Source organism: Balearica regulorum, chromosome 24, assembly GCF_011004875.1.
Source record: "Balearica regulorum gibbericeps isolate bBalReg1 chromosome 24, bBalReg1.pri, whole genome shotgun sequence".
NCBI lineage: Eukaryota > Metazoa > Chordata > Aves > Gruiformes > Gruidae > Balearica > Balearica regulorum.
Window position 1 is genome coordinate 2,772,381 of NC_046207.1, and position 26,064 is coordinate 2,798,444.

Here is a 26,064-nt window from a genome sequence, read left to right on the forward strand (position 1 = left end):
CTTGGGAGTGGCGTTCCCCCGCCGCCGCGGCCAGGCGGGCTGCTACGGACGGAAGAAGGGAGAACGGTAATGAGCCCCCTCGGAAGCGCGTCTGCGGCCTGCAAACGCATCTCTGGTGCTCCGTGATACGGAGAAATCGCCTCTGACCGTACCAAGATGGCGGCAAGGTCCCGACCCAGCGATACACTATTGCGCATGCGCCCTCCGTCCTAACGGTGCTGCACTGCGCATGCGCCCTCCGCGGCGAGGGGCGAAGGCGTGTTCGGCGCCTGTGTCGCGGCGGCAGAGGAAGTGACGTCATCGCGCGCGGGCAGCGGAAGGAGGACGGCGGCCATCTTTAGTGCCGGCAGGAGCGGCGCCGGGTCCCGATGCCGGCGGAGAAGATGGCGGTGGACGGGCCCGAGCAGGTGCGGCCGGGGCGGAGCGGGCTGCGGCCGCGGGCCGGGGGGGCGGGCCGGGTCTTGCCGTGCTGCCGCGGGGCTCTGCCGGGACCGGATCTGGTCGGGGCCTGGCGGGCGCCGTGACTCGGCGGGTCTCGTTTCAGCCGCCCCGAGGGAGCGGGGGCCGACCGGGGTCTGGACGGGGCTGGGGGACGAGGGGGAACGGGGAGACCCGGGGGGAGACAGGAGCTTTGGGGCTGTTGTTGGGCACCGGCCCGGGGAGACAGGAGGTGGGTGGGAGGGAAAGGGGGGGCCCAGGGCCTGACCCGGGGAGGCCGGAGGGGGAGGTGGGGACCGGGGGGTCATCAGGGAGACGGACTGAGGGTAGCGATGGTGTTTGAGGCGGAATGGGAGGCCCTTGGGGGTAAGGCCGGTGCTGCTGAGCTCTGCTTTCTCGTAGATGGAGATGGACGATGGGAAAGGCGGCACAGGGCTCCGGCAGTACTACCTGTCCAAGATCGAGGAGCTGCAGGTGAGCCAGTCCTGGCTGCGCAGGAGATGCCCACCCTGCTGCCCCAGAGAGGCGTTGCCGTGGTTCCAGCCGGGGCTGCGTGGCTGTGTCCCTGCGCTCGCCTCAAGAGCGCCCGTAACCTTTTCTGCGCTGTGGGTACCCTGTTCTGGAGCAAGCACCGCCCCAGGGTGATGTCTACAAGCAGGACCCAACCTTTGGGTGGTAGGGGTGTATGAGATGTGTGTTGGCCCTGTGAGCTGACGGTGCTGCTGCGTGTGTGTGGGGTTTGGCTGGTCACATCCTGCTGGGAAGGGCTGTCCCCCTCCGGGTCCCTGTCCCATCATGCTGGTGCCCACGCTCAGTTGATGTGAGTGCTGCACGGGAGGCTGAGGACTCAGCGAAGCTTTTCTCCCGACAGCTCATTGTGAACGAGAAGAGCCAGAACCTGCGGCGCCTGCAAGCACAAAGAAATGAGTTGAACGCTAAGGGTACGGCTTAGTTCCTCATCTTCCTCACCGAGGGTTCTGGGGCTGGTCCTACCTGCTGGGCCGGTGGCCCCTGGCCCAGTTGCCAGCCTTTGTGGCAAGTGCTGGCCCTCCGCAGTGGGCAGGGGGTCAGGGCATGGGTGCTGTGTCTGGTGCTGACGTCTCCCTCTCCGCAGTGCGCCTGCTGCGGGAGGAGCTGCAGCTGCTGCAGGAGCAGGGCTCCTACGTGGGAGAAGTAGTGAGAGCCATGGACAAGAAGAAAGTTCTTGTCAAGGTATGAGGCTGAGCTGTCCCGAGGGGAACGGGGGGCTGGGCAGTGGGGCTGGGGTCTGACTGACCCTCCCTTTGAGCCCACGGGACTTGGGGCAGGGGTGAGCCTGAGCTCTGGGGTATGTAACAACTAAAAGACATGAAGCGAGAGCTCTTTCTGCAGAAGTGCATGTTGTGGCAGCTCTCCTGGGCCCAAACCTTCTCCAGGCAGGTGTGAGGCAGCTGGCTTTGGGCTTCCTGGGGGCAGGAGGGGCTGCAGGGTGTTTGGCAGTGGCTGAGCTCTCTGGCTCCTTCCTCCCGCTCCGGGCAGCAGGTGTAGATATTGGGCACGCGACAGGGGACTGCTCAGAGACATAACTCTCATGGTAGCAACTGCTGCCTTCCAGGTGCACCCGGAGGGGAAGTTTGTGGTGGATGTGGACAAGAACATCGACATTAACGACGTGAGTGTCCTGGGGACGCGACCGCTCCCTCTGGGCAGCCTACCCCTGCCTGCGCCCTTCCCCGCCGTGGGGATGCTGAGCTCCCCTCTGCTCCTGCTGCAGGTGACCCCGAACTGTCGCGTGGCCCTGCGCAACGACAGCTACACGCTGCACAAGATCCTGCCCAACAAAGTGGACCCTCTCGTGTCCCTGATGATGGTGGAGAAGGTTCCGGATTCCACTTACGAGATGATTGGGGGTTTGGACAAGCAGATAAAGGAGATCAAGGAAGTCATCGAGCTGCCAGTCAAACACCCTGAGCTTTTTGAGGCGCTGGGGATTGCCCAGCCCAAGGCAAGTGTGATCTGTGGTGGTGGCGGGACAGCATTCGGGGGGGTCTGTGGAGCCACTGCGCTGCTGCCTGTGTCATGCCTGGGTGGGGGGGGGGTCCCCCCGTGTTTCTGTCAGCCGTGGGGCAGGACTGGAGCTGTTGGCAGCTGTCCCGAGGTGTGGGGCTGCCCACGCGGGGTGCTGAGCCCATCCTGGCAGTGGCGCTGAGGTCTCCGTGTGGCCGTTGCAGGGCGTGCTGCTCTACGGACCCCCTGGCACAGGCAAGACGTTGCTGGCCAGGGCTGTGGCCCACCACACCGACTGCACCTTCATCCGCGTCTCGGGCTCCGAGCTGGTGCAGAAGTTCATCGGCGAAGGTAAACTGGTGCGGGGGGAGGCGGCTGCTCGTGCTGGAGCCCCAGTGAGGGCTCTCACGGTGCCGGCGGGCCTGGGGCCGGGCCTTGCGCCTGGTGTCTGGGGCAGACAGAAATGCTGTGGCTGTGCTGAGCTGTGCGCGGTGCCAGGGCTCGGCCCTCTCTGCTCCCCGCAGGTGCCCGCATGGTGCGGGAGCTCTTTGTGATGGCTCGGGAACACGCGCCCTCCATCATTTTCATGGACGAGATCGACTCCATCGGCTCCTCTCGCCTGGAGGGGGGCTCTGGTGGGGACAGCGAGGTGCAGCGCACGATGCTGGAGCTCCTCAACCAGCTCGATGGCTTTGAGGCCACCAAGAATATCAAGGTAGGAGGGTGCCAGCCCTGCCTGGGGACGGGGCAGCGTCGTGCCATTGGTGGTGATGGTGGTTGTTCTCCCATGCAGGTCATCATGGCCACAAACCGCATTGACATCCTGGACTCAGCTCTGCTGCGCCCTGGCCGCATCGACAGGAAGATTGAGTTCCCCCCTCCCAACGAGGAGGTAGGTGGGGTGCCCCACTGTGGGCCCTGGTTCTCCCTGGGGGGCAAACGCCTTGTCCCCAGCCCTCTCCGGGAGCGATTCCTGCAGCTCCAACCCTCGCTGCTGCTCTCCTCCAGGCTCGCCTGGACATCCTCAAGATCCACTCCCGGAAAATGAACCTGACGCGGGGCATCAACCTGCGGAAGATCGCGGAGCTGATGCCGGGAGCATCGGGTGCGGAAGTGAAGGTGAGGGGGGTCTGGTGGTGGCACCAGGGCTGGCAGGGAGTGGTGGGTGATGTCTCTGTCCCTCGCAGGGGGTGTGCACAGAAGCTGGCATGTACGCGCTGAGGGAGAGGCGGGTGCACGTCACACAAGAGGACTTTGAAATGGCTGTGGCCAAGGTAAGTGCCTGGGGGAGGTGGTGGGGCACAGACCATCCCAGGCAGCATCTGCCAGGAGCTGTGGAGTGTGAAGGGGCTCAGCTCTGGGGACAGACACCCGTGTTGAGGGGGTGGGCCCCAAGTTGTTAAGCTCTGGGTGATGTGGAAGAGGCTGGGGAGGGGGTGGAGACCTTTCTGAGGCTGTGGTGGATTTGGTTTTGGGGAAGGAACCAAGTGTCTCCTCCTCCCTGCCCAGGTGATGCAGAAGGACAGTGAGAAGAACATGTCCATCAAGAAGCTGTGGAAGTAACGGTGAGGCCAGGGCTGCGTCATTTCTAATAAAGTGCTGCTATGGCCGTGCCTGTGCGCTGATTTGGGGAAAGGGGGGGGGCTGCAGGACTCCAGCACACACACACACAGAGTTGCTGCTAATTGGTTTTATTAGAAAATATCCAAAATAGACAAAAAAATGGTTACACAAGAGGCAGAGCAGGCACCCCTGAGCCGTACACCCTGGCAATATGTAAACGCCCCCCCCCTCCCCTTTGCCTGCACCCGCTCGGAAGAGGCAGAGCTGCTCTGGCCGCACCACGAGGAGCGTGTGGGCAGGGGGACAGCGGGGTTAAGGCACTTGAGCGGGTGGTGGCACCGTCCCCTCACCCAGCGCTGTGGTCCCCTCGCTCCCCAGCAGCTCCAGTTTGCTCAGAGCCCCGGTGCCCCCGCTGCCCACAGGCTCCTGGAGCAGGGGGGGACACGGGCCACAGAGCTACCCCCTCTGCCCCCCTGAGACCTCCTATTGCTCCTATCCCTCACAAGACAAGTTGCTAATTATGCAGGGAGGGGGGGGTTGGAGTAATCAACTGATTGTCAAAAACTTAGTAATGCTAAAAAACTTGGTTACCTATAAAAAGAGCAGTTTGGGCCGAGCCAGCCCTCTGAGAACACCACGAACCACTGCATAGATTGAGGCAATGAGTGCAGGAAGAGGAACGCAATATATTAATCAAATACAAACCCACTGTACAAAACGCTTCTTTTTCTTCTTTTTTTTTTTTATAAAACCTGTTCACAAAAATAGTGCAAAACGTGTCGGGCACCAGCAGAGGGGGAGGACGGCTGGCGTTTGGAATGACAAAACTTTGGTTGAAGAGGGGGCAGGGCTGGACCTGCCTTGGAGGTGGCTAGGCTCAGGGAGGGCAGGCAGGGGCTGGCAGGGCAGGCAGCGCAGGCAGCACCTCCCTGGCAGCACGGGCAGCTTTTCCCTGCCAGGCAGCAACTCCAGGAAGGGCTTTTGGCCAGAGGAGGGGAGCGAGCAGGAGGGCTGCGCCTTCAGCACTACGGGGAAGAGGCAAACGGCACGATGCAAAAGCAGGAGGCGTAAATGCAGCAGAAGGGCTGCAGCGGGAGTTTGAGGGGAACCGGGGGACCCTCTGCTGCACTCTGCCTGTGGCTAGAGCTTCCCGGCCAAGGGGAGCCCAGGGGGGCTAGTGGCTCCGACTCCCTCCAGGCACGTTGGGTTTGTGCAAGTGCTGTATTTGATTCCAGTAAGAAGTACCTTCGGGCTCGGGCAGCGGGGAGAGGAGAAGCTCCCGAGCCCCCGCCAGCCCTTAGGTGAGGCGGATCCCGAGCACTTGTTCCAGTTCCTGCCGACGCTGCTGGACCTGGAGGAGGCAGAGGCAGTCAGGCAGGGAGAAGTGCTGCCCCAGAGATCCCTCCCCCCCACTGCCATCCTGACCCGCCTCAGCACCCCCCAGCACGGCTCAGAGCCCACCTTGGCAAAGATGTGTCTGCCCACAGCCTCCTGCGCCCAGGGCTGCTGGTAGAACTCGGCTCGCCGCTCCTCCTCGGGGTTCCCGATCACATCCGTTATGATCTGAGCAAAACAGGGTGGGGGGGCACACGGGGTAAGCACCAGTGCCAGACCCTTCCCTCACCTCCCCACCTCTGCCCAGCCCCAGGGCTTTACCTTGAGGTCTCTCCTCTGGGATTTGATCCATTCCTGGATGAAATCCTGCGGGTTGTTGCTGAAGCTCAGCATGAAATCACGCTGCGTCTTCAGCTGGTTGATGGATTCGATGGTCTCGTGAATCTAGGGTGATGACAAGTGGTGAGAGGCAGCTGTGTCCCCCCAAAGAGGACACCAAGCTCCCCCCAGCTCTGTGGCGCAGCCTGGAAGTGCCACCCTGGCTGGGTCCCCGCACCTTGGCATCCAGGGAGGCGATCTCCTGCTGGTTGGTGGTGGAAGCCAGGAAGTTGCTCATCTGAGCTTTCAGGGGATCATCCACCTCCACATCAATGTCATAGCAGGCTGTCTTCTTCTGGTCGTTGGGGTCCACACTGGAAGGAAATGGGACATTAGGGGGGACGTCCTCAGCCTCCACCGACAGCAGCATGAGTACCCCACAGACTGCCCCAAGAAGCCCCCAAATCTTTTTGGCTGATTCTTCTTCCCCACAAGTGACTTGTGCTCACTGCTGCTTTGGGCTGGAGACCTCGTGGCCCTGGCAGGTACTGCCCTCCCCTCCTGCCCCTCCACGCTGGGGAATGCTGCCCGGTGCACACCCCTCCACCCCTACCTGATGGTGTGGTTGATGATGATGGGATCTGGGTGCTGCAGGAGCCCCGCCAGCTTCATGGGGATCTCGGAGAAGCGCATGCGGATGCAGTTAAAGATCTGGAGGGGCAAAGCAGAGCGTTTGCTGTCCCAGGCAGGGGCTCCTTCCACCTGCCATGGACAGGGCCAGGCAGGAGGAGGAGACTTGCCCGGACGTGGTTTGTGCGTGGCAAGCTGATGGATGCAAGCTAGAGCCTGGGGAAGTGACAAAATCAGTCTGGAGTGCCTGTTCTGAGCCAGAAAGGACACTTTTTCTGGCTGCACTGGGGACGGGAAGGGTGCTTTCCTGCCAGCAAACCATGCTGGTGCCACAGGGTGAGGGCTGACCTGGCGGAAGTAGCGGTTGCAGTTGATGTACTCCTTCTCGTGACTGTCCTGCAGCTTGTTGTGCTTGATGTAGAGCCAGAGCGCCTGCATGATGCTGGCGCGGGTCTGGGTGTGCACCCCGAGCAGGCGAGCCAGGCGAGGGTCCAGTTTGTACTGTGGTGGCTGCAGGGACAGGTGGGATGAAGGGGTCTGCCCGGCATGTGGAAGGGCCCCTCCGGTGGGCACGCTGCCCCACACGGCCCTTGTGTCACAAACTTGTGTCACTGCAGGCTGTGGGGTCTGTGCCTGGAGCTCTCTGTGCCACTTTCCATCCCCACAGCCCCCCCAACAGCATCATACAAGGCCCTGCCCCAGCCCAGGCCCATTCCCCCCCACCTTGGACTGCCCCAGGCGCACCAGCCATGCAGGAGGAAGGGCAGCCGGGCATGGCCAGCTTCCACGCGGCCCAGCAGCCCCTACCTGGTGATCCAGCATGAGCAGCAGAGTGCATTTCACATTGACGTCGCCGGGACGCTTCACTTGGAAGCCATCGGTCTCCTGGGTTGTGGGCAGCCGGTGCCACTACGAGAGACCAAGGGAACACTGGTCAACTCCACAACCGTGACAAGCCACCTGCTAACAGGTTTTGGGGTCTGCAGCCAGGAGCAGAGCGCACCAGTGCTCAGGCTCTGCACAGGGGTGTAGCAGAGGCAGACAGCCTGGATCCCACCTCTGGCAGCTCCTGGCAGTCTGACCCCAGTGTGCTTCAGCTGAGAGCCCACCCGGTCTAACAGATACAGCTTGATGTGGTCCAGCCCAGAGGTGGATGGGAGTTTGGATGGACTGTGTGTGTGTGTGGGGGGGAGTTACAGCCCTGAGCACTTGACGTCAAGAGCTCAAACAGCTCCTAGGATCAATCCTGCCTCAGCCAGTACAGGGACTGGGCAGCAGAACTGCTCTCACAAACCACTCCATGCATGAAGGGGATTCACCCCCACAGGCATGGCTGCAGAAACAAGCATTTCTTGGGAGAAACGAGATGAGCTGGGTGCAGGGAAAGTCTGTTCCAGGCAGGAGCACCCCAAAAAAAGATCTGATCCCACTCACAAGCAGTGCTTAACCTCCCTGAGGAATTTCCAGCCAGGCAGCAGGCTGGGAGGCAACAGGGCAGACCCTTCTTCCCACTTGGCACTGGGACTTACAGATGAGCCTTTCCATGGCATCATCACCCACATTGGGCCTCATATTTGCAAATCTGTGGAGCCCGGAGCTGCTCAAACCACCTCTCAGAGCCACGTCCTCGCTGCAGCCCCACACCTCTTGGCTCTAGCTGCGTACTTGTGGGCATGAGGGGGTTAAGCGCTGAGCAGGCAGCAGTTGCTGCTGGGAGCTGTACTCCGGCCACCAGCCAGCACCAGGGAGGAAAACGCAGCCGTGAACACAGCCTGGAAAGCACGGCAGTATAATCGCTTGGGACGGCTTAGCACCACTCCCCGGCACCCAAAAGCACCTTGCTCAACCCCCTCTTGCAGCGGAACAGCCTGGGGAGCTGCCAGGGTGAGCAGCAGGACCACCTCCCCTCCGCCCGCTGGGATTAGGGCTCTCCCCTCCCTGCCCGCCCCGCAGTGTGGCTGGGAGCCCCCGTCTCACCTCCACCAGATGGTTGTCTGGCCCGTACAGCTCTTTGTCCAGCTCGATGACAAGGCTCTTGAAAAAGGAGGAGAATTTCCTCTTCTGCTTGCTCGGCTGCAAAATAAGAGCGGGAGAGGCTTGGCCTGACACCGCCTGCCATGGAGGGCCCCAGCCCAAAGGCTGCCCCCAGCGCCCAGCGAGCAGAAGGCCGTGTCCACCCCAGCTCTCAGCACAGCCTTCCTCCCACAACCAGTTCATCCCTGCGCGTATCCTTACGTCCTCCAGCAGTTTGCCCTCCACACGTAGCTCCCAGGAGGCCACACGCTCACCACCCTCCCCTTCTTCTTTGGCTGGGGTGAAAGTGTTGGAGATGTAAATCCTCAGCTTCCGCTTTTGCTGTGGAATAGAAAAACAGAAAGGGGGATGCTTGGGGTGAGAAGGTGGCTGGAAGCACCCACAGCAGCACCCACCCTGTAACTCCCCTGCCCAGCAGCTCGCCCTCCTGGCCAGCCAGGGCTGCTACGCACCGTCAGTGGTTTCTTAATGGCCTCCTGAATCTCCATCCTCTTCCGAGCGATGGTTTGGTCCAGCTTGCGCTCAAAGGCGAGGAGGTCCATGTAGGCCTGGGATTCTGGGACCAGCTCCCGGATCTGGCAAACAAATGATCAGTCCCTCGTGCTGGGACGGGGCTGTCGCCCCACACCAGCCCTGGCAACCCTACCAGTGCTGGGCTGACATGCCAAGGCATCACCGAGTGACAAGTCTGGTACGAAATCACCAATTTCTCATTTCAAACCAAGAATACAGCCCTGCAAAGCTCTGCCCAAATCAGAGCTGTACTGCAGACCTCAGTTTGGAGCCTGACACTGTGCCCAGCAGCCTGCCCAGTGTCACAGGCAGGTAACATAACCCTGGATTGCCAAGAGGGACCCCAGGAGAGGCTCCGGGTCCTCCTGGGGTCTCCACCCCAAGCCATTGCTGCTCCTTGCTTGCTTAAAGTCCTGCTTGTCCAATTAGTGCACGTTCCCCTCCAGCTGCTCAACTCCTTCCCCATGCACCATGGTGACACTCACCCTCTGTGGCAGAACCTTGTCAGCCATCTTCCTCCTTTTCACCCTGTAAAAAGCAGAGAGACAGACAGAAAAAAATAAAAATAATATTCCATGGCAGCTCTTGCAGGACACCTTATTGCCTGCCCCGTGGGAAGCTGCTGCATGTCCCATGCTTGGGCAGCAGTGAGTGTCAGGGGACAACACTGAGATCTGCCTGCACACCGGGAGCCCGGTGGCTCTTTTGGCCCCATCGCAGCCATGAACAGGGCCAGGCTCTGGGATGGGGAATCACGGCGGCAGTGCCAGCTGCGTGCCACGTGCACGGCTTGGTCTGAGCTCCAGTGAACAGGTCTGGAGGAGCAGGTCTCCTTTTCGGGGCTGCTCTATGTGACAGGGACTTCAGACTTGCAGGAGGGGAGCAAAAAAAGGCTGAAAGAGCACCCAGAGCACAAGTCCTTGGACTGGTGCTGGAAGGAAAATGAGTAAGAGATTATAACCCTGTGGGCAAGCCAAGATGACTCCTGGGGGTAAGGTGTTGGACGTCTAGAGCCTATCACCAGGGAAGGAAATCCAGTCCTTGGGTTCCGTTTGCTTCGCCTCTGCTGCTTGCTAAAGGTGCTGCAGGGCAGGAGCAAGGAGAAGGTGGCACAAGGCAATGCTGTGGCTGGAGGCATGCTTCCGTTTCCTCTGGAAATAGCCATCACATTCTCCCAATGCCAAAAACCAAAGCTCAGTTCCAGGAACTCACTTAAAAGCAGCTTAAAACAAACCAACCTGGCAATGGTGGGGCCAAAATCATCGTGGGTAGAGGAAGCAGAGTGGCCTCTCGAGCCACAGAACGGCTGCAGCCTTGCTCAGAGCCACTTGAGCTCTCTCTAGGTGTGTAGTACTTCGTCAGACCACAGGGCCCTGGGCTCTCCTCCCACCCTGCATGCCGCAGGCACCCTGTCAGCCTGAGCCCACCCTGATGCCCCACTAAATTCATGCGCAATGCCTGGATACACAGGGAACCACTCCCCTACCATTCTGCTGCACACATGAGTAAGGGATGGGGCAGAGTCCAGCAGGCAAAGGGAAGTCCCTTTCCCTTGGCAGCATGTGAAGCAGCAAGGTGGCAAACGCAGCCCTTCGTGCTGCCATCACGAGGTGTCCAAGGTACACTGGCTGCCCCATGGCTGCTCGCGCAAGAGGACGCGTTGGGAGGGCAGCTCTAGCCAAGAGCGGGATCAGAGCACTTCTTTGAGCTCTTCTTGCTGCATCGTCCTGGTTTGCAGCTGGGACAGAGTTAATTTTCACAAGAAGCTGGCAGAGGACACAGCCAGGACAGGTGACCCAAACTGGCCAAAGGGGTACTCCATACCATATGACGTCATGCTCCGTATATAAAAGGAGCTGGCCAGGGAGGAGGGGTGAGCAAATTGCATTGAGCATCACCTGCTTTGTACGTTCTAAGTACTGTTGTTGTCATTTCCCTCCTCCTTTGCTGTCCCAGTAAACCGTCCGTATCCCAACCCCACGAGTTTTACCTTTTTCTTCCATCCCACGGGGTGGGAGGGGTGAGTGAGCAGCTGCATGGGGCTTAGCTGCCGGCTGGGGCTAAACCATGACTGGTATTAAGTGCTTCCTGCCCTGCAGGGTTTGGCCACCCCATTAGCAGCTGGCAGTTCCTGATCCCTTGATCCGCAGCCGGCTGGGAGCGAGGATGCCCGACCAGCCAAGCATGGCTGATCCCACACAGCCAGCCCCTGGGAACAGAGCTGCAGCCTTATCTGGCCGCTGATGTCCTTGTTCGGTGGCGAGCTGCCCCTTGTCCTTAATCCCCAGCCTGCTCTGGAGCACCAAAGAGATGTGCAGCCACTGTGCTGCGACTCCCTATGGGGGCATCAGGGAGCCCTGCCACGCATCCAGGGCATGGAAAAGGACCCGAGTATCCATTAGGAGCAAGGGACCCTGCCCTGAGAAACAGCCTCCAATAATCAAGAAGCCCTGGTGGAAAACAGAAACTGAGCAAAGGGATTAGCAGTGTTGTAAACAAGCGAGCAGCTGCTGGCAGAGACCTCAGACTAGCCCAAACGAACCGTCCTACCGAGACCGCAACTCTGGGAAGCATCTCTGCAACCTGCCACCCCATGCCCCATTTCCACCCATGTCTGTGCCTGCCAGAGCCAGCACGAACCTCTGTGAGAAGGGGAAAGACTCTGAGGAGCCGGCACTGGGGCATCTGGCAAGCACAAACACGTGCAGCGAGGCTTTTCAGTTACTGGCATGGAAATCAGAATGTGGGGAAGCTGCAAGCTGAGCGATCTCTGCCCCCACCCCTCCCCGCCATCATCACAAAACTTCCCAGCCCCAAGCTCTGGCAGGTTTCCCACCGCCAGCGGTGCCAACTGGGGGGTCTGCAGGCAAGCCGTGCTGGCTCCCGCCCCGCTGTGGGCAGCTCATCCCTCTGCAGCGGGGTAAGAGGCTGCAGATTTCTGCAGCAAAGCACAACCAGGACCCAGCGGGTCAAACCTCCTGCCACCATCCTGCCGCGGGCGGGTGCGGGGCCCTTACCCTCTCCTCTGGGTGGCCAGCGGCGGCTGTGCCTGGGGGGTCAGCAGGCGCTTCCTGAAGGGGTCCATCATCGACTGCGGCAGGCCGGGTCTCATCGGGGAGGCTGGTCCGTAAGGTGGGGCTCCCGGTGGTCCCACCTGCAGCCCTGCCATGGGCATCCGGCTGCCGGGCGGCATCCCGGGGCGCTAGCGGGAAAGAGAAGAGAGAGGACTGTGCATTAAATGCTGCCTGGCCAGGGGGCCTGACCTTTGCTGGGGACCAGCAGATACCATCCGCCCTCTTGCTTCTTCCCCAGGAGAGATTTCTGAGGCCATACCCTGCTCCGAGGTGTGGGCAAGGGACAGGGCAGGGAAGAGGGAAGGACACCAGGAGCTGCAGCCTTTCTTGCTGCAGGAAGAGTGACTGGAAAGCAGAACCAGGATGAGCAGAAGCCACTGACCGCAGGGGAAGCCCGGCCTGCCAGCCGGCATGGAGCCGAAGCCATCCGTGGCCCCGAGCCACCACCACCCAGCAAGAAACATCGGACCTGGAGCGTCACAAGGGTCACTGCCTGCAAAGCTGTCACCCCTGGGGACCGCAGGGGCTGCGGTGCAGGTTGTGCCGTGGGTTCCTCTCTGGAAAGCAGCGGTACTGGCAGACGCAATGCCCGGGAGAGCAGTGGGGCAATCCCACTTCCTAATGGCACCGGTCATGAGGCCGGCAGGCAGGAAGGAAGCCGAGCTCCTGGGCGCAGGGGGTGGAGGCAAGAGCTCACTGCTACCAGCACGCCAGCTCCTGCTGCCATCTGCCCCCCTCCAGAAAGGGCATTTAGGAGCCACAACGCAATACAAACTGCTCCTGCAAGGGGTCCTGACCCAGGGCAACACTCACAGCCCCTCCACATCCTCCGGAGCAAAGCAGTTTGGCAAGCCAGCACCCACACTGCCGGCTCGCAGGTGCCACCAAGTCTACACCCCATGCAGCCCCCCAGGACCCCCGACAATCAGTCACAACACTCCATGACCCACTGGCCATCCCTATGTGCTTCAGCCTCCTTCACCGGTGGTCTGAGCCAACAGCCTCCCAGGAGGATCCTTTGATCCTCAAGTTCTTCACTGCCAAGACGCGAGGCTGGGAGAGCCACCAAGCCAGCAGAGCAACATTTCTCACCTGCCGCAGGCTCCTCAACGTGCCAGGACATCCCCCATGGCTCCCCTCCCACTACCCTGCTGGGGCACACGGCTGTGCCACAGCAGAGAGCTAACAAAGCCACCTCGTTATCCCAAAGGAGCCCAGCAAGGCAACAGGCTTATCTGCATACAGGCATTAATTTCAGCACAAACCCTGGGCGTGGGAGGGCTAGGAGCACAAGACCACTGCCCGCACCCTGCCTGTCCTCCACAGGCTCAGAGCTGCAGCGGGGAGGTTGGTTTGATGGCAACTGGAGCCAAAACCCACTCACCTCCTCCCTGAAGAGCTGGTAAATGCAAAACAGAGAGCTCATGTTGCTCCTGCTCCAGAGCCTGAGGCCATGGGCATCTCTGCAAGAAGAGATTCTGAAAATATCCCAAGTGCTGCATCAAGAAGCGTATTGCAGCCGGGCAGTCAAGCAGCAGCAGGCCACGGGATTAGTGTCGCACCACAGAAGTTCAAAAACACACACGTGAAGCGCGGGCTGAGCCCATCACGCAACCAAATGCTGTTCCCACCTTTGCTCAGCCTTCCTTCGGAGCAGCAGCTTCTCCAGCGCCTGGGCTCACTAACCTGCCTGGCTGCAGGGCAGGAACCCGGCTCTTCCTCCTAACAGCCCCTGGGTATTTCTCTCCTTTTGATCAGCCACATTTGCGCAACTCCTCGTGACAAGCAGGACTGCGTTGGCATCGCCAAGAGTCAACCGCGGCCAGCAGCACCTCCTCTTTTGCCAAAAATCACAGGGCAAGAACCCAGTTTCTCTGGATTTATCAAGAAATCCTCCGTGGCAGGGCTGGGAGGAAAGGCAGCACTGAGATCCACACCCTTTGCAGAACAAAAAAACACAGGCAGTGAGTAAATACTGTTTGCCAGTGCAGCGTGGCTACAGGAGGACCATACCCATGCTGACTCACCTGTGAGGGCTTCTGGAGAACAGATAAGCCATGAGAAGAGGCTGTGAAACTTTTAATCAGAAATTTGGGAGCCCCAAGAAAAGCCACGTAATGCCAAGGCTGCAATGTAGTCACCTGCAGCATGAAAATAGATGGCTTTCAAGGAAAACCTTGCCCCTAGGTGTTTCTCAAGCCTGAGCAGGAGATTGTGGTCAGTGTCATGGGGAAACCGGTCTGAGGTCAGGCAGGTTCCCTATGGGACAACATACAACAACACAATCCCTTCCCAAAGCACGCGGATGGAGGAATGCATTCAGCAGCTTGCTCGGACTAAGAGGTGATGTGGCCACGACCAGCTCCTGCCCTTCAGCCAGGGCAGCTCTCACCACCACCACGCCCTAAGGTCTCTCCTGCCTCCCTCTGCCACTCCATGGGTCCCATTTCTAATCTGTCCCTGAAATGAGAGAATTGGAGGCTGGCTGAGATGGCTGAGAGGGTCTTTGACAGCTCCACATGAGCGACAGCATGTTGTGCAAGTTCTCCTGCATCTCCATCTGCTCTTCAGAGGGCCAGAGACTGCTCGGTTACAAGAGGAGGAGGCACCTCTGACACCAGGGAGAGATTCAGTGCGAGGATGAATGAATCTGTCATACTTAAGACTTTAACGTCACCTTCACAAAAATCTGAGAACCATCAGCCACAGTTAAGTTGCCAGGGGAGCGAGCGAGCTACAGCCCACCAGGGACGCGCATTTAATCACAAGCAAAAAAAAGAGAAGGTAGAATCCTCCATGCAGATTTTTTTTTTCCTTTCAGTTTACCATCAAGACTTGCAAATTGCCAAGAGGCTTCTCCGTTAGCAAAGCATGGACAGCCTCTGCCTTAGGTTCAATCAGCAACTGCACCCCTGTCCAGGGGAGCCTCAGCTCCCAAGGCTCAACTCACACAAACATGGTGCAGCCTTAAATCTCCGGCTAAGCCATGAAGCAGCATTACAGCCCCAGCGGGGTGAAGCTGGCCTCCATCCCCCTTCGGAAGCCCTGGAAATTAGCAGGATGCAAGGGGGCTTAAATTCAGGCAATTTTCTTAGACCTGCTCAAACCAAGGAGACCTTCCCTAGCTCCCTCCTGCTTAATAACACACCTTGTCCTGCTGTCCACCCCTCTTCACCCAGGGCAGCACTGCTGCCCCACTCCCTCCGGGTACTGTCTCGTCCTCCCCTCCCTGCCCCACCGCCCCTGCTAGTGGGGCGGACAAAGGGCAAACCTCGCAAGCTCAGCTCCGAAGAACAAGCTGGACCTCATCCAGCCTTTCCTGCGGAGAGCGAGCGGAGCAGTTTGGAAACGGGACAGAAAACAGCTTGTTTCTGTTCCCTGCCAAAGCCGAAGGAACGAACAGGGCTGGCTGCGGTTTGGGGGTTCATCCCAGGTCAATGCACAGGCCGCTTGCATTTGGGGAGCTCTGCTGAGCATCAGTTGAATCCAATGGGAGGCTGGAAGGTTTCCCGATGGATGTTTGTTGGCATGACAGAAGCCTCCCCGCCTGCCAAAGGCCCCTTCTTGAGGAAAGGCAGGCCAGGAATCGAAGGCTGGTAGCAGAAAGGAGAAACAAGGGGAGCAATAAATCTCAGGAGATGGATCTGCAAGATGCCCGGCTGGAGAGCGAGCTTGAAGAAAAGCAGCATTTCAGAAACAGCTCGAGAGCCTCTTCATCTTCCTTCCAAGACTGCAGCTCTTTTCCTGCAGCTCCTAACGAGGGGGGAAAGGTTCTTCCCGACGCACGTCCCGTTTTGCTCCGTCCAGAAAGGCGCGATCCAACTTTGTACATACTAAGTCAGGGAGCGAGAGCCCACATGCATCCTCGCCCGGGGCTTTGGGAGCAGAGCCCTGGACAGACGCCAGGTGACGACGGCTCTTCCTGCAAGTTCCTCCCCGCGTGCCCAGACGGCAGCGCTTCCCATTAGGACAGACGCAACAGCAAACCCTGTTCAAACGGGATTTGAGCTCCATGCCAGGCTGGTCTCAAGGAGAGCCTGGCTGCCTAAAGGCATCGCTCAACCCAGAGCTTCACATGGATTGGGACCAACTGAGGCCCCCTGGTCTCTGCAGCACACCCCAAAAGGGTGCTTTCCCCCTCTTTGTTCGTTCTTAACTGTGAGCAAATCCCTCTTGGGGGGGTGCCAGGAAGAGCCTGGGTTCGTGCTGGCAGAGATCTTTACCCGGGAGGTGGTGTTGTTATCAAGGCACCATTGCATGCTGCAAGCTCTTGAGCAGCACCTCGCTCCCAACAAGCCCCCAAACTGCCCCAGCGCAGCTCATCACACTTGGAAGACCTGACATATTTTGATACAGGAGGCGGTCCAGGAGTCAGACTGCTTCTCAGCTAAAAACCATAGATGAAGTAGTAGTAAATTAAAGGGAGAAGGATTAAACAACAGGCAAAGACACCGAGCAGATTTAGGACACGTGCTGGCAACGTTTCAAGCGCCAGCAGAGATGTTTGGGACCAGACAAACCTGCCCCGTCTGCGGCCTCACAGCTGAAATCGCAGATGTTACAGGTCAGAGAAAGGAAAGGTCACAAGGATTCAAATCATAACACAGGTGTTAACACAAGCAGGAACAAAGAACAAAGGTGTTGGGTTCCTGCTTGAAAGAGAAACTCCGCCAGCCTCTAATGCAGCGTGGAGGCATACACGGGAAGAGCGGAGACAGGTGCCTGGTATAAAACACTGCCTTTGGTGCTGCTGCAGTACTAAACTGCCCAGGGAATGGCTCTGAGAGCTCCTGAGAAGGACTTGTGGAAGAAGATGGAGTGAAGGCCTTCAACAGCAAGTTCTGGAGATGTTTTCCACCTAGCAGAACTTCACTGTTACGCGCCCTCAGGAGAAACAAAGGGTGCTGTTGCCTCCGTTGTTGCCTTCCTCCCTCTTGTGCCAAGAGGACAGGCGTTCTGCTTTGTATCATCACTTAAATTAACTCAAGGCTCAGTCTATGATGAAACCTGCCTTGGAAACCATCTCCCATGGGAAGGGTGGGGTCACCCAGCCCAAGCAGCACCACAGCTTTGCGTGGAGCTCTCTGGTGCAGCTCCAGCCTTGGCCGTTCCCTCCAGGCCCCCTTTGAACCAACCCCAAGCACTCGACGAGCAGGAACACCACCTTCCTCCGCTCCCAAAAGGATCGGGTGGATCTGTCTCATGTTGCACTACACCCTCTCCAACATGTCCAGGCCACACCATCTTTCACCTGGCTCTGTACCAGCGACCTGCACTTCTCCAGCTCCTCCTTCCTGGCTGCCTGCAAAGGTTTCTCCATGAAACATGACTTTGCTTTCCTTCACACTGCTGCCTGCCCAGGGACAGGACCACCGAGCAGCAGCTGCTTTCATTCAGGGTTAGGAGTTGCTTGGACACCAGCAGTCCTCTCGTCCCACGGAAATCAGGCTTGCTCTTGCCAGCAAGTGCCAATGAAACTTTTTTAACAAGGCACCTAACGAATGCTGCTTTTTGCCACCCCTCTGCACCAGCAAAGCATCAGCACAGGGTAACTTTGAGGCCAGAGCACCGCTTTGCACATTCCTGTCTCCAACACACAGAGCCAAGACCATTCCCTGCCACAGCGTCAATCCGATAACTTGGGAAAAGCCTCTCCTAAGCCTGAAACTAGCACCTGAATAAACAGAAGAAAAGCTCCTTTTTCTGAATTTACACCGGCTGGCACAGCCTGGGGGCTGGGACTCGGCAGCCGTGCTGCCACCGAGACAGGGACCAGGATGGGGGCTCTGCCCGCAGACCCACCACCAAGCAGCCTGACGGAGCTCAGCCGATCCTCCTCCTCCTGGAAAAAATCCTCTCCTTCCTGCTCCGAGCATGGCACCGGTGCCTGGCTGCTCTGGAAACATCAGCTCCCAAAATCTGCTCATCCTCTTCAATTCCCTGCTTGAGTAAATAACCAGCAGGCACACAAGGATGTCAAAAGGACGAGCATATGTTTAATAATCCAGTGATTAAAGAGCCCCTAAGCACTCACTGGCGTGGATGTGGGCCGTTGCGTCTTCTAGTGCCCAAATAATGAAGTTCTTTGCTTCATTATACCCTGCCTTAATGAAGAAGTCCTCTGGGTGCGGCAGGGATGGCCACTCGGAGGGGAGGGTTTTTTTTCCTCCCAGCCTGGGAATCACAAAACAAAGGGCAGACCCTCTGGATCATACCCGCTCTCCCCTCCCACGCGCAGGCAGCCCTGCAACTTGCGGCCAGACACGAGGCACAGCGCTCGTCACCAGCCCCGGGGCTCCACCGCTGACCCAGCTGCCTCCCGCACCGGCTTGCCAGTGCCAGATACCGCGGTGACGTACACTTGGTCTACATCACCCTAGGTGCTCCCAACGCCTGCTACCATTACGGCCAGCAACAGTGGGGGAAAAAGCAAGCATATGTTAGCCTGTTTACCCGCAGCCGTGAGCGGCTCCCGGCTGCTCCCGTCAGGCTCCGGTTTCCCGGCTGGATCTTGCAACCGGCCGCATGGAAGGTCAGGGCAAACGATTGAGCGCCCACCCGGCCCGAAATACCTCCGAGTCGTTACCACCGATTCATGCTTAGACCAGCCTTGGCCGCACCATCTGTTTTCAGTGCTGAGCTTTTTGGTGTTTTTAAGGCTACATGGGAAAAGTTGTTTCCTCATCTTGTATTAATGAAGTTTATAAGCTGGAAATTCCCTCAATTTATTTCTCAAGTTTTAATTCATGCAAATAAGGTGGCAGCTCTGGAGGAGGCGATCGGCAGTGGATGAGAATGTGTTGCACAACCGGGCTCCTCCATTTCAAGCCTGCCTGGAAGACTGTGCTCTTCACCAGAAACCTAATAACCAAAATAATCACCCTGTGCGTAAGAGCGAACCAACAAGCTGTGGGTACAAACAGGAAGCGGAAACTTGAGTGTATGTCAGAATATACTTCTTAAAAGAGATGTTCAGGCTGGGAAATGAGTGATTTCTCTTGCTTTTTGAGGGCTGCTCCCTGTTCAGATTTACCTTCCCCCAACATTAGCAAGCGCCTGCTCTTCTCATCCACCACTTAACCATCTCCCAAGGTTCTTCTTGGGGCTATCCACCCACAAGGCCAAACGGCTACCTCCACCTTAGCCAGACGAACAGGTTTCAAAGCAGCTCGGTGCTACGGGAAATGGCTGCGGAGCCGGGCACGCAGCTCACGCTTCCTCCGGACCCCGGCAGGATCCCACCAGATAACGGGGTCAGGCACACCGGACGCCGCCGGGCAGCCATGGCGGGCACCGACCATCGCTGCTGCGGCGGAAGGGATGTGCTCGGCAACGATGCCGTAACTTTTACTTTTTTTTTAATTTTTTTTGAGAGGGTGGAAAGCGAGAGCACAGGAAGGCAGAGTGCGTGGAGGTATCCAAACTAAAAAACGGCAGGAAAAGAACATTATCTGGAATTTAAGCCGGGGGTACTGGTGGAGGCTGGGCTCCGGGGGGGGGGAGGGACGCCCCGGGGTGACCTCGGGAGCTGGCGGAGCCCCGGCAGCCGCTGCCCCGGCTCGCCCGGGCCCTGAGGCGGAGGGAAGGCCCCAACGGCCGGCCCAGCGCTCCCCACCCCCGGGCGGCTCCGGGCCGGACGGCGGAGCCTTGAGGGAGCCTCCGCGACACCCCCCTCCCCTCACATCGACACCCCCCTCCCCTCATCCCGAGGCCGCCTCACCTGGTACTGCGCGGCGGCCGGGCCCATGGGGCGGTAGCCCGGAGCGGCGGCGGCGGCGGCGGCGGCGGGAGCCGGGTTGGGGCCCCGCAGGATGGCAGAGCCAGGCCCCGGGGGCGGCGGGGCAGCGGCGGGGGGCAGAGGGCTGAGCGGGAAGGCGCCGCGGCCGGCCATGGCGGGGGGGGGGGGGGGGGAAGGGGGGCGGCCCCCGCCCGCGGTGTTTACTCGGAAGCGGCGGCGGCGCCCGGAGACAGAGTCAGCGCGCGGCGCCCGCTGGCCCCTCCCCCGGCACGCCCCGCCCCCTGCGCCGTAGCCCCGCCCCTGGGTAACACCCGCCCCTCTCGCGCAAGGGCTCCGCCCCCCAGGCGTGGCCCCGCCTCCCCGAGGCCGTGCGCACGTGTGCGCGTGGGTGTGCGCGCGCGCGCGCGCGGGCATGTGCCTGTGCAGGCAGTTGGGTGTGCGAGGGCGCGTGCTTGCGCGTGCGACGGGCGCGCAGGCACGTGGGTGCGGAGGTGTGTGCCTGCCGCTGTGCGGGCGTGTGGGTGTGCAGACGAGGGTGAGAAAGTGCTTCCGGAAGCGTGCGGACGTGCATGTGCCTGGGTTGGAATGTGTGTGCATTTGCACGTGTGTGTATTTGCGTGTGCGGGAGTGGGGCGGGGGGGGCACGAGGGTGTGAATGTCCCTCTGTCTGTGCGGGCGTGCAGGCGTGTAGGCACACGGGTCTGAATGCACGTGGGTGTGCAGACATGAGGGTGTGAAGGCGTGCTTGGGTGTGCAGAGGTGTGTGAAAGCACATGTGTTTACAAACACGAGTGTGAAAGCACATGTTTGTGCATGCAGGCATGTGCACGTGAGGTGTGCGCATTTGCAGGCACGAGGGCCTGCGTGTTTGTACAAACAGCGTGTGTGTGTGCGCAGACGTGGGCGGGAAGGCACGCACGTGCACAGGCATGCAGGTGTTAGGGCATGCACATTCACACGTGAAGCGTGTGCGGGGTGGGAGGACCTGTGCGGGTCCGTGTTCGCGGGGTGTGTGTGTGTGTGTGTGCGCGTGTGTGTGCGTGCACACGCGCGGAGGGCGCTGGCACACGCCTGTGCAGGTGAGCGCACACGTGTGGCGGCGGGCGGGGGGCAGGACCCGGGGGAGCCCCGCGGGGGCAGCGGTGGTGCCGCAGCGCGGCCGCCAGGGGTCGCCGCAGTGCTGGGCCCGGCCGCTCGCTCGGCTCCGCGCGAGCGGCGCTTCCTGAGGCGGGGGCACCGGGGGGCACCGGGGGGCACCGGGGGGGCCCGGCCCGGCCCGGCCCGGCCCGCTCCGCCGGAGCCGCCAGCAGCAGCCCTCGGTGGGGGGCGAGCAGGAGCGCGGAGCGGTGGGTCCGGCCCAGGCGCTGCCGTGATGTGCCGGGCTCGGGGTAGGGAGACCCCCGGGGTCGGTGCTGGGAGCGTTCGGCCCCAGCCCACAGCGCAGCGGGGCGGGTGGGGCCGGGCTGGAGCAGGACCCGGCGTGGGTCAGGGTGCAGCAGCGCACCGCGGGGTGCACCGCTGTGAACCACCATCACTTCCTGCAGGCACAGGGAGGCGCGGAGCGGGGCCCCGTGAGCCCCGCGGCGCGATGCAGCACACCTGCGGGTGGGTGATCTCCCTGCCGCAGTGGCACCGGCTGGGCTTTGGCCCCGCAGCCCTGCCTGTCCGGGCTGGAGCTCCCTGAGCAAACAGGCCTCCCTGTCCCTCCTGTCTTGGGGGGCCCCCCAGCCCTTGCAGCCTTGAGTGCCACCGGTTGGCCCCGGGGGCGTTCTCTGCTCCTGCCTGGTCAGGTAGAGCCCACCTAAGGTGGGACGAGGTTTGCTGACCGCTGACTGACCCTCGACCAGGCAGATGCATCCCCCCTTCCCTCTTTGCCACCACTTTTTGGCCAGCAAGGACACAAGCGCTCAACCCCTTTGCCCAGTGGCCTGCCCCAGCCAGCCCTGGGGTGGCAGGATGCCTGCCGGTGCCCAGTTCCACCAGTCTGGCTGCCCATGTGGGGACCAGGATGAGAGCAGAGCAGAAAACGTGGGGTGCTGTGGGGGGCTCCTCTCCCCCCCCATGCATGTTGGATGCCAGACCGGGGCCAGACCACAGAGCATCCCTGTATCTCGCCACCTGAGTTCATTTTTTGGGAACAAAAAGCGGTGGAGGACGTGCTGTGATGGGGAAGGCAATGCCCACACTGTCCCACAGATGGGATGCAAAGAAGACTTTATCTTCTGGCATTCAATTAGGAGTAATAAAGTAGAAGTTTTGGAGATCTTCAGGTGAAGTTGCAAGTGAAAATGAGCACCCCAAGGGGGATGGGGTCTACCCACAGCTCCTAGCCCTGCTGCGGTGTGAGGGACCCCATGGCTGATTACGAAGTGGCCTAAGAATGCTGCAGCCCCTTGGCGTGCGTGTGGGGCTGCATTCATGGGCATCGCTCCCAATGGGCAGGGGCAGCGCTCTCTGGGGCATCCCTTGGCATGGGGATGTGGGTGCTGGCTCTGAACTGGGGTGCACGGGGCTCTCTGGAGGAGCCTGCTGCATCCCCAGACCACACTGTGTCTTGCCAGCGTGCCCACCGTGGCTGCTCATCCCCTGTGCTGGGGATGTGGAGCTGCACTGGCACGTCTGGGCCTATTTTTGTGGTTTTTGGGGTTTTTTTCATCCCATGGGGCTGGGAACAGAGTCATTCCTTCCCAGAGGCTGGGACAAGCCAGGGCTGATCCCTGTGGAGAGTGTGGGGGCCACTGTGCCAGGGGAGAAGTTCTGCGGGACAAGGTGGTTTCCCCAGGGCCAGGTTCCTGAAAGGGCTCCCAAAGGTACCACAGACACCCGTGTTCCCTTCGAGCCTCGCTTTGTCAGCACTAGATGGAGCGAAGCACTAAAACAGTGAATTTTCCTGTTAAATTACATCTCCTGCATCTGTGTTGTTTGACTTGGTCCTGGTGGTGGACTCCTCTGCCTGAATAAAATGAGGATGAAACGAGGTTTTGGGACAGTTAGTGCTGGGGACTGCCCTCACCTGAGTTTCCAACCGTCTGGCTCTCCTTCCCCACCGTAAGCCATCATTAAAACATGTATCTTCCCTTCAGAAGCTCTGACACTTCATTAAGCAGAACATGAAACCTGGCTCCGGTGGCAATTACAGAGCCACTAATAATAACCCTTAATGAAATCCCATGAAAGGCTGAAATACTGCACCAGCACGGGAGTTTCTCGGTGGTGGCACAGGGCAGCGAGCGATGCTCAGGGACTGCGCTCTGTGCCCGGGAGTTATCCGCCTGATGAGTCCATCTTTGGGCTGGCATCATAACCTTGCGGTAGATTTAGTTGCTGTCTGCCACCCCAGCAAGTCTGCCAGTGGTTTTCGGGGAGGTTTCTAGGATTTTGGGGGCAATCCGGGTACTGTGTAGTCCCTGTCTGTTCGGTGAAGGCACCAGGATGGGCAGTAAAAGTGACAATGTCTTTCCCCTCCAAGTGGCTTCACCGGAGTGTCCCAGGCATCGGGCACAGGCAAAACCCATCTGAAGGTGATGGTGAAGCCTCTTTGCATCACATTTGTCACTGAAGATATTCCCCTGAGCAGACATCCTACGTATAAATGGGTCAGAAAAGGCTCCTTTCAGCCCTTTCCTTCTTACAGGGCTTAAGTCCTCAGTGGGACTTTGTCCTGGTCTCATTCCTTGTGGCTTCCCAGCTCGATGGAACAGCAGTGATGATGGGTGTTCATTCCTGGGGGACACACACACATGGCTCTGCCCTTCATCTGTGCAGTCGCTGAGATGATTTTCCTGCCTTGTTTCAGAGCGGGCTGTGCTGGGCACCGGTTCCCTTTCCCATAGGAAAAGATTCTCGGGGGTGCAGAGCTGCTTTTCCTAGTCACAGATAGGAAAGAAATCTAAACCAGAGGAATCTCACCTCTTTGGTTTTTTCTTTTGCTGAAATGTAAGAGTTGCTCCTAAACCCAAATAAACTTCTGGAAACAAGGTAGGTAAACAAAAGGCTTAAAATGAAGAAATGCCATCACAACAGCGACTTAATTTGCCTGCATGCGTGCTCTGCAATGCAGTTGGTAGGTACAAGGCATCCTGCTGCGATGCCGCAGGGCCCTTGCAGAAGCAATGTGCTGTCAGGGGAAGAAGGCAAGGATTGTGAGGATTAGGGTTTTATTGCTTTTCCAGCTCCATTTTTGTTCCTGTCGTCCTACCGTGAGCGCCCAGAAGTCCCCAGGGCTTGGGGACAAGCACGGGGGCCAGCAGCCAGGATGCCGGGTCCTCCTCCTGTCCCTGGTTTGCTGAATGACCTTCAGCACATTGCTTCTTTTCCCTTCTCCCCAGTTTCTCCACCTCTGTTGCAGAGGTAAATCCTCCATCCCAACCCTCCTCGTCCCGCTGCTGCTGGCAAGAGATTTCTCTGCACAGGACAGAGGTGGCCAATAAATCCCGGCCCCGTTTTCCCAGCAGGAAAGCAGAGCCAGGCTGTGCAGGAACGTCTCCATGGGTGTTTCCAGTCCCTGGTGGGTGCATCTTTGCAATTGTCTTGTTGCCTGAGAGCTTTGGGAGCTTTAGCAGTACCTATCTGTTTCAGTCCATCTCTGGGGATCAGCAGGTGCTTGGGAAAAATCCTACTTTCCTTTTTCCCTTAATGCAGAAAGTCTGGAGCTCCTAGGAACACTAGGCACCATACCATCTTTTCCACTTACTTGGATGCTGGTTTTAATCTCTTCTTGTGACATTTTCAGAGTTGTGAAGACCCCAACGATTACTTTGCTGGAGTTCCTCTTAAAATTTTGAACTTTTCCAGCATCCCACCAGGTGCCAGATCATTAGCACGGAGGTCAAAGCCCAGAGAATGCTGATTAAAGGACCTTCTCTTTGTCAGCTAGGAACAAACGTGATTACTCTGGCTTCTTTTCCTATTATGTGCCACAGGCTGATGCCTAATTAGCGAGACCTTGTTCGTCAGCGTAGGTGAGGCTCGGTGCCTCTCTGGAAAGGCTGTCTGTTCTCAGCTGTTTGCACAGACCAGGGGAACTTCTTCTCTGGATGAAGTGTCAGGAGCATCCTTTGCATATTTTTCAATTAAACCTCCCTTCCTGGAGGTCAGCACAGTCCCTGGAGGCAGAGACAATTAACATATAAATTGCAAATCCATGCCAGCGGCCAATTCATACTTTGGGGATGGAAGGCAGGTATTTCACTTATCACAGTAACATTCCTGGGAGATGGAAATATCTCCCAGACGGACAGTCACGGGTGGCGGAGGAAGGCAGCAGGGACCAATATTATTTGATGAGCAGCCTTGACCGTGTCAAGGAAAGGCACAGAGTCCCCCGGCGAAGGTGGCTGCAGAGATCTCCAAAAAACCTGTGCTCCTGAGGAAGGACCAGGGGGAACCACTAGAGAACCACCAACCAAAATCTGGATTTTGCAGGTTCTACCAGTGTTAGGTTTTATTTCTTGGGGGGTTGAAGTAATTGGTCTGGTGCAAGCTTTGCATGTGCTCTCCATGTGTTAAACTCCTTCCCAGGCACCAGTGGCTACCAAGAGCCCAGGAGAGCATTAAAACAACAAGTTATTGGAGACAGTGAGATGGAGATGGCTTTGGTTCATGACTGATGCAGAAGCCTAGGTGGTAGGGACATTTCACAGCAGAGAGCTCAATACATCAAGCCCACTCCCACCACGCGTGGGACTGCGCAACCATCAGATATGACCCCTCAGTGCTTCATCCTTCGCCGGCAGAGTGATATCACTGGGGATGATTTCCCCTCCCACCCAGAGCACTGGCTTCGTGGTGTCCCTCAACATCTCAGGGGTCCAGAGCTTGAGCTGACTGCTGGTGGAAGTCTCCCAGGGGTGCGGATGCTGGTCCTGGGGGGAGCAGGGGATGTTCAGAGGACACCACTCCCTTTCCCTGAGCAGATACGTTTCTCATTTTGGAATGAAAGTCTCTGCTTTTATGTGATACTCAGGCTGGCTGCTGCAAAATCTTCATCCAACCATGAGTGTTTGTAAGCCCACGCTTACCCCAGTCCATCCCAACTCCATCTGGGTTCAACCCACGACACAGCTCTGCCTGACACCTCACATAAGGCACATGATTAAGCTTTGAGTTATCAACCACATAACTCAGGTTTTAAATTATTTACCTGTGCAGGGAAGGTTTCTCTGTCAGGAGGAGTTAAAGCGATGCTGGGAAGATGGCTCCTGTTTAACCTTCTCTGAGCTGTAATGAGATTGAGTTTGTCATCTCACCGCACCGTTGTCGTTCGGCAGCTGTAAGCTTTCAGGCTGACTCTGGAGCCTGTCAAACTCCATCCACCACGAAAAGGTTGTGCGAAGGGCTCGGCATGCGTCGCGTTGCCTGGGGGCTGGGGACAACCCCTCTCGGTCCCCTCCATCCCCGTGGGTCGGGTGGCAAAGGCTGGGCTGAGAGGGCGGA

General features: G+C 58.8%; 2 protein-coding genes across 3 annotated transcripts; one reads left to right on the forward strand and one right to left on the reverse strand.

Annotated features, from left to right (window-relative positions):
* Positions 1–3: 3 nt before the first annotated feature.
* Positions 4–4,033, forward strand: PSMC5 (proteasome 26S subunit, ATPase 5). Of its 2 annotated transcripts, XM_075775318.1 has the most exons (12): positions 4–407; positions 841–912; positions 1,310–1,379; positions 1,553–1,650; positions 2,033–2,089; positions 2,192–2,422; positions 2,649–2,775; positions 2,949–3,139; positions 3,218–3,316; positions 3,433–3,543; positions 3,612–3,698; positions 3,934–4,033. In XM_075775318.1, exons 1-12 carry the CDS (start codon positions 369–371, stop codon positions 3,985–3,987), a joined length of 1,236 nt encoding a protein of 411 aa, XP_075631433.1. In that variant the 5' UTR covers positions 4–368; the 3' UTR covers positions 3,988–4,033. The 2 variants fall into 2 exon arrangements, with proteins under 2 accessions (XP_075631433.1, XP_075631432.1); XM_075775317.1 differs by having other exon boundaries at positions 255–407; positions 2,033–2,422.
* A 66-nt stretch (positions 4,034–4,099) lies between these two features.
* Positions 4,100–19,849, reverse strand: SMARCD2 (SWI/SNF related BAF chromatin remodeling complex subunit D2). Its single transcript, XM_075775307.1, has 13 exons — positions 19,612–19,849; positions 11,835–12,019; positions 9,303–9,345; positions 8,757–8,879; positions 8,506–8,625; positions 8,248–8,343; positions 7,078–7,179; positions 6,619–6,780; positions 6,254–6,351; positions 5,879–6,014; positions 5,644–5,766; positions 5,449–5,550; positions 4,100–5,338 (listed from the first exon to the last, which is right to left on the reverse strand). The coding sequence occupies exons 1-13, from the start codon at positions 19,780–19,782 to the stop codon at positions 5,285–5,287; spliced, it is 1,515 nt and encodes a 504-aa protein (XP_075631422.1). The 5' UTR covers positions 19,783–19,849; the 3' UTR covers positions 4,100–5,284.
* Positions 19,850–26,064: the final 6,215 nt, after the last annotated feature.

Bases quoted from the DNA above. Each gene is read 5' to 3' on its own strand.
- PSMC5 (XM_075775317.1), top strand. From the start codon at position 369: ATGCCGGCGGAGAAGATGGCGGTGGACGGGCCCGAGCAG. The intron at 913-1,309 runs GTGAGCCAGTCC...TTCTCCCGACAG, and splicing joins CCAAGATCGAGGAGCTGCAG to CTCATTGTGAACGAGAAGAG. The intron at 3,544-3,611 runs GTGAGGGGGGTC...TGTCCCTCGCAG, and splicing joins CATCGGGTGCGGAAGTGAAG to GGGGTGTGCACAGAAGCTGG.
- SMARCD2 (XM_075775307.1), bottom strand. From the start codon at position 19,782: ATGGCCGGCCGCGGCGCCTTCCCGCTCAGCCCTCTGCCCCCCGCCGCT. The intron at 8,880-9,302 runs GTGAGTGTCACC...TTTGTTTGCCAG, and splicing joins ACAAGGTTCTGCCACAGAGG to ATCCGGGAGCTGGTCCCAGA. The intron at 6,015-6,253 runs GTAGGGGTGGAG...ATTTCCTTCCAG, and splicing joins ATCATCAACCACACCATCAG to TGTGGACCCCAACGACCAGA.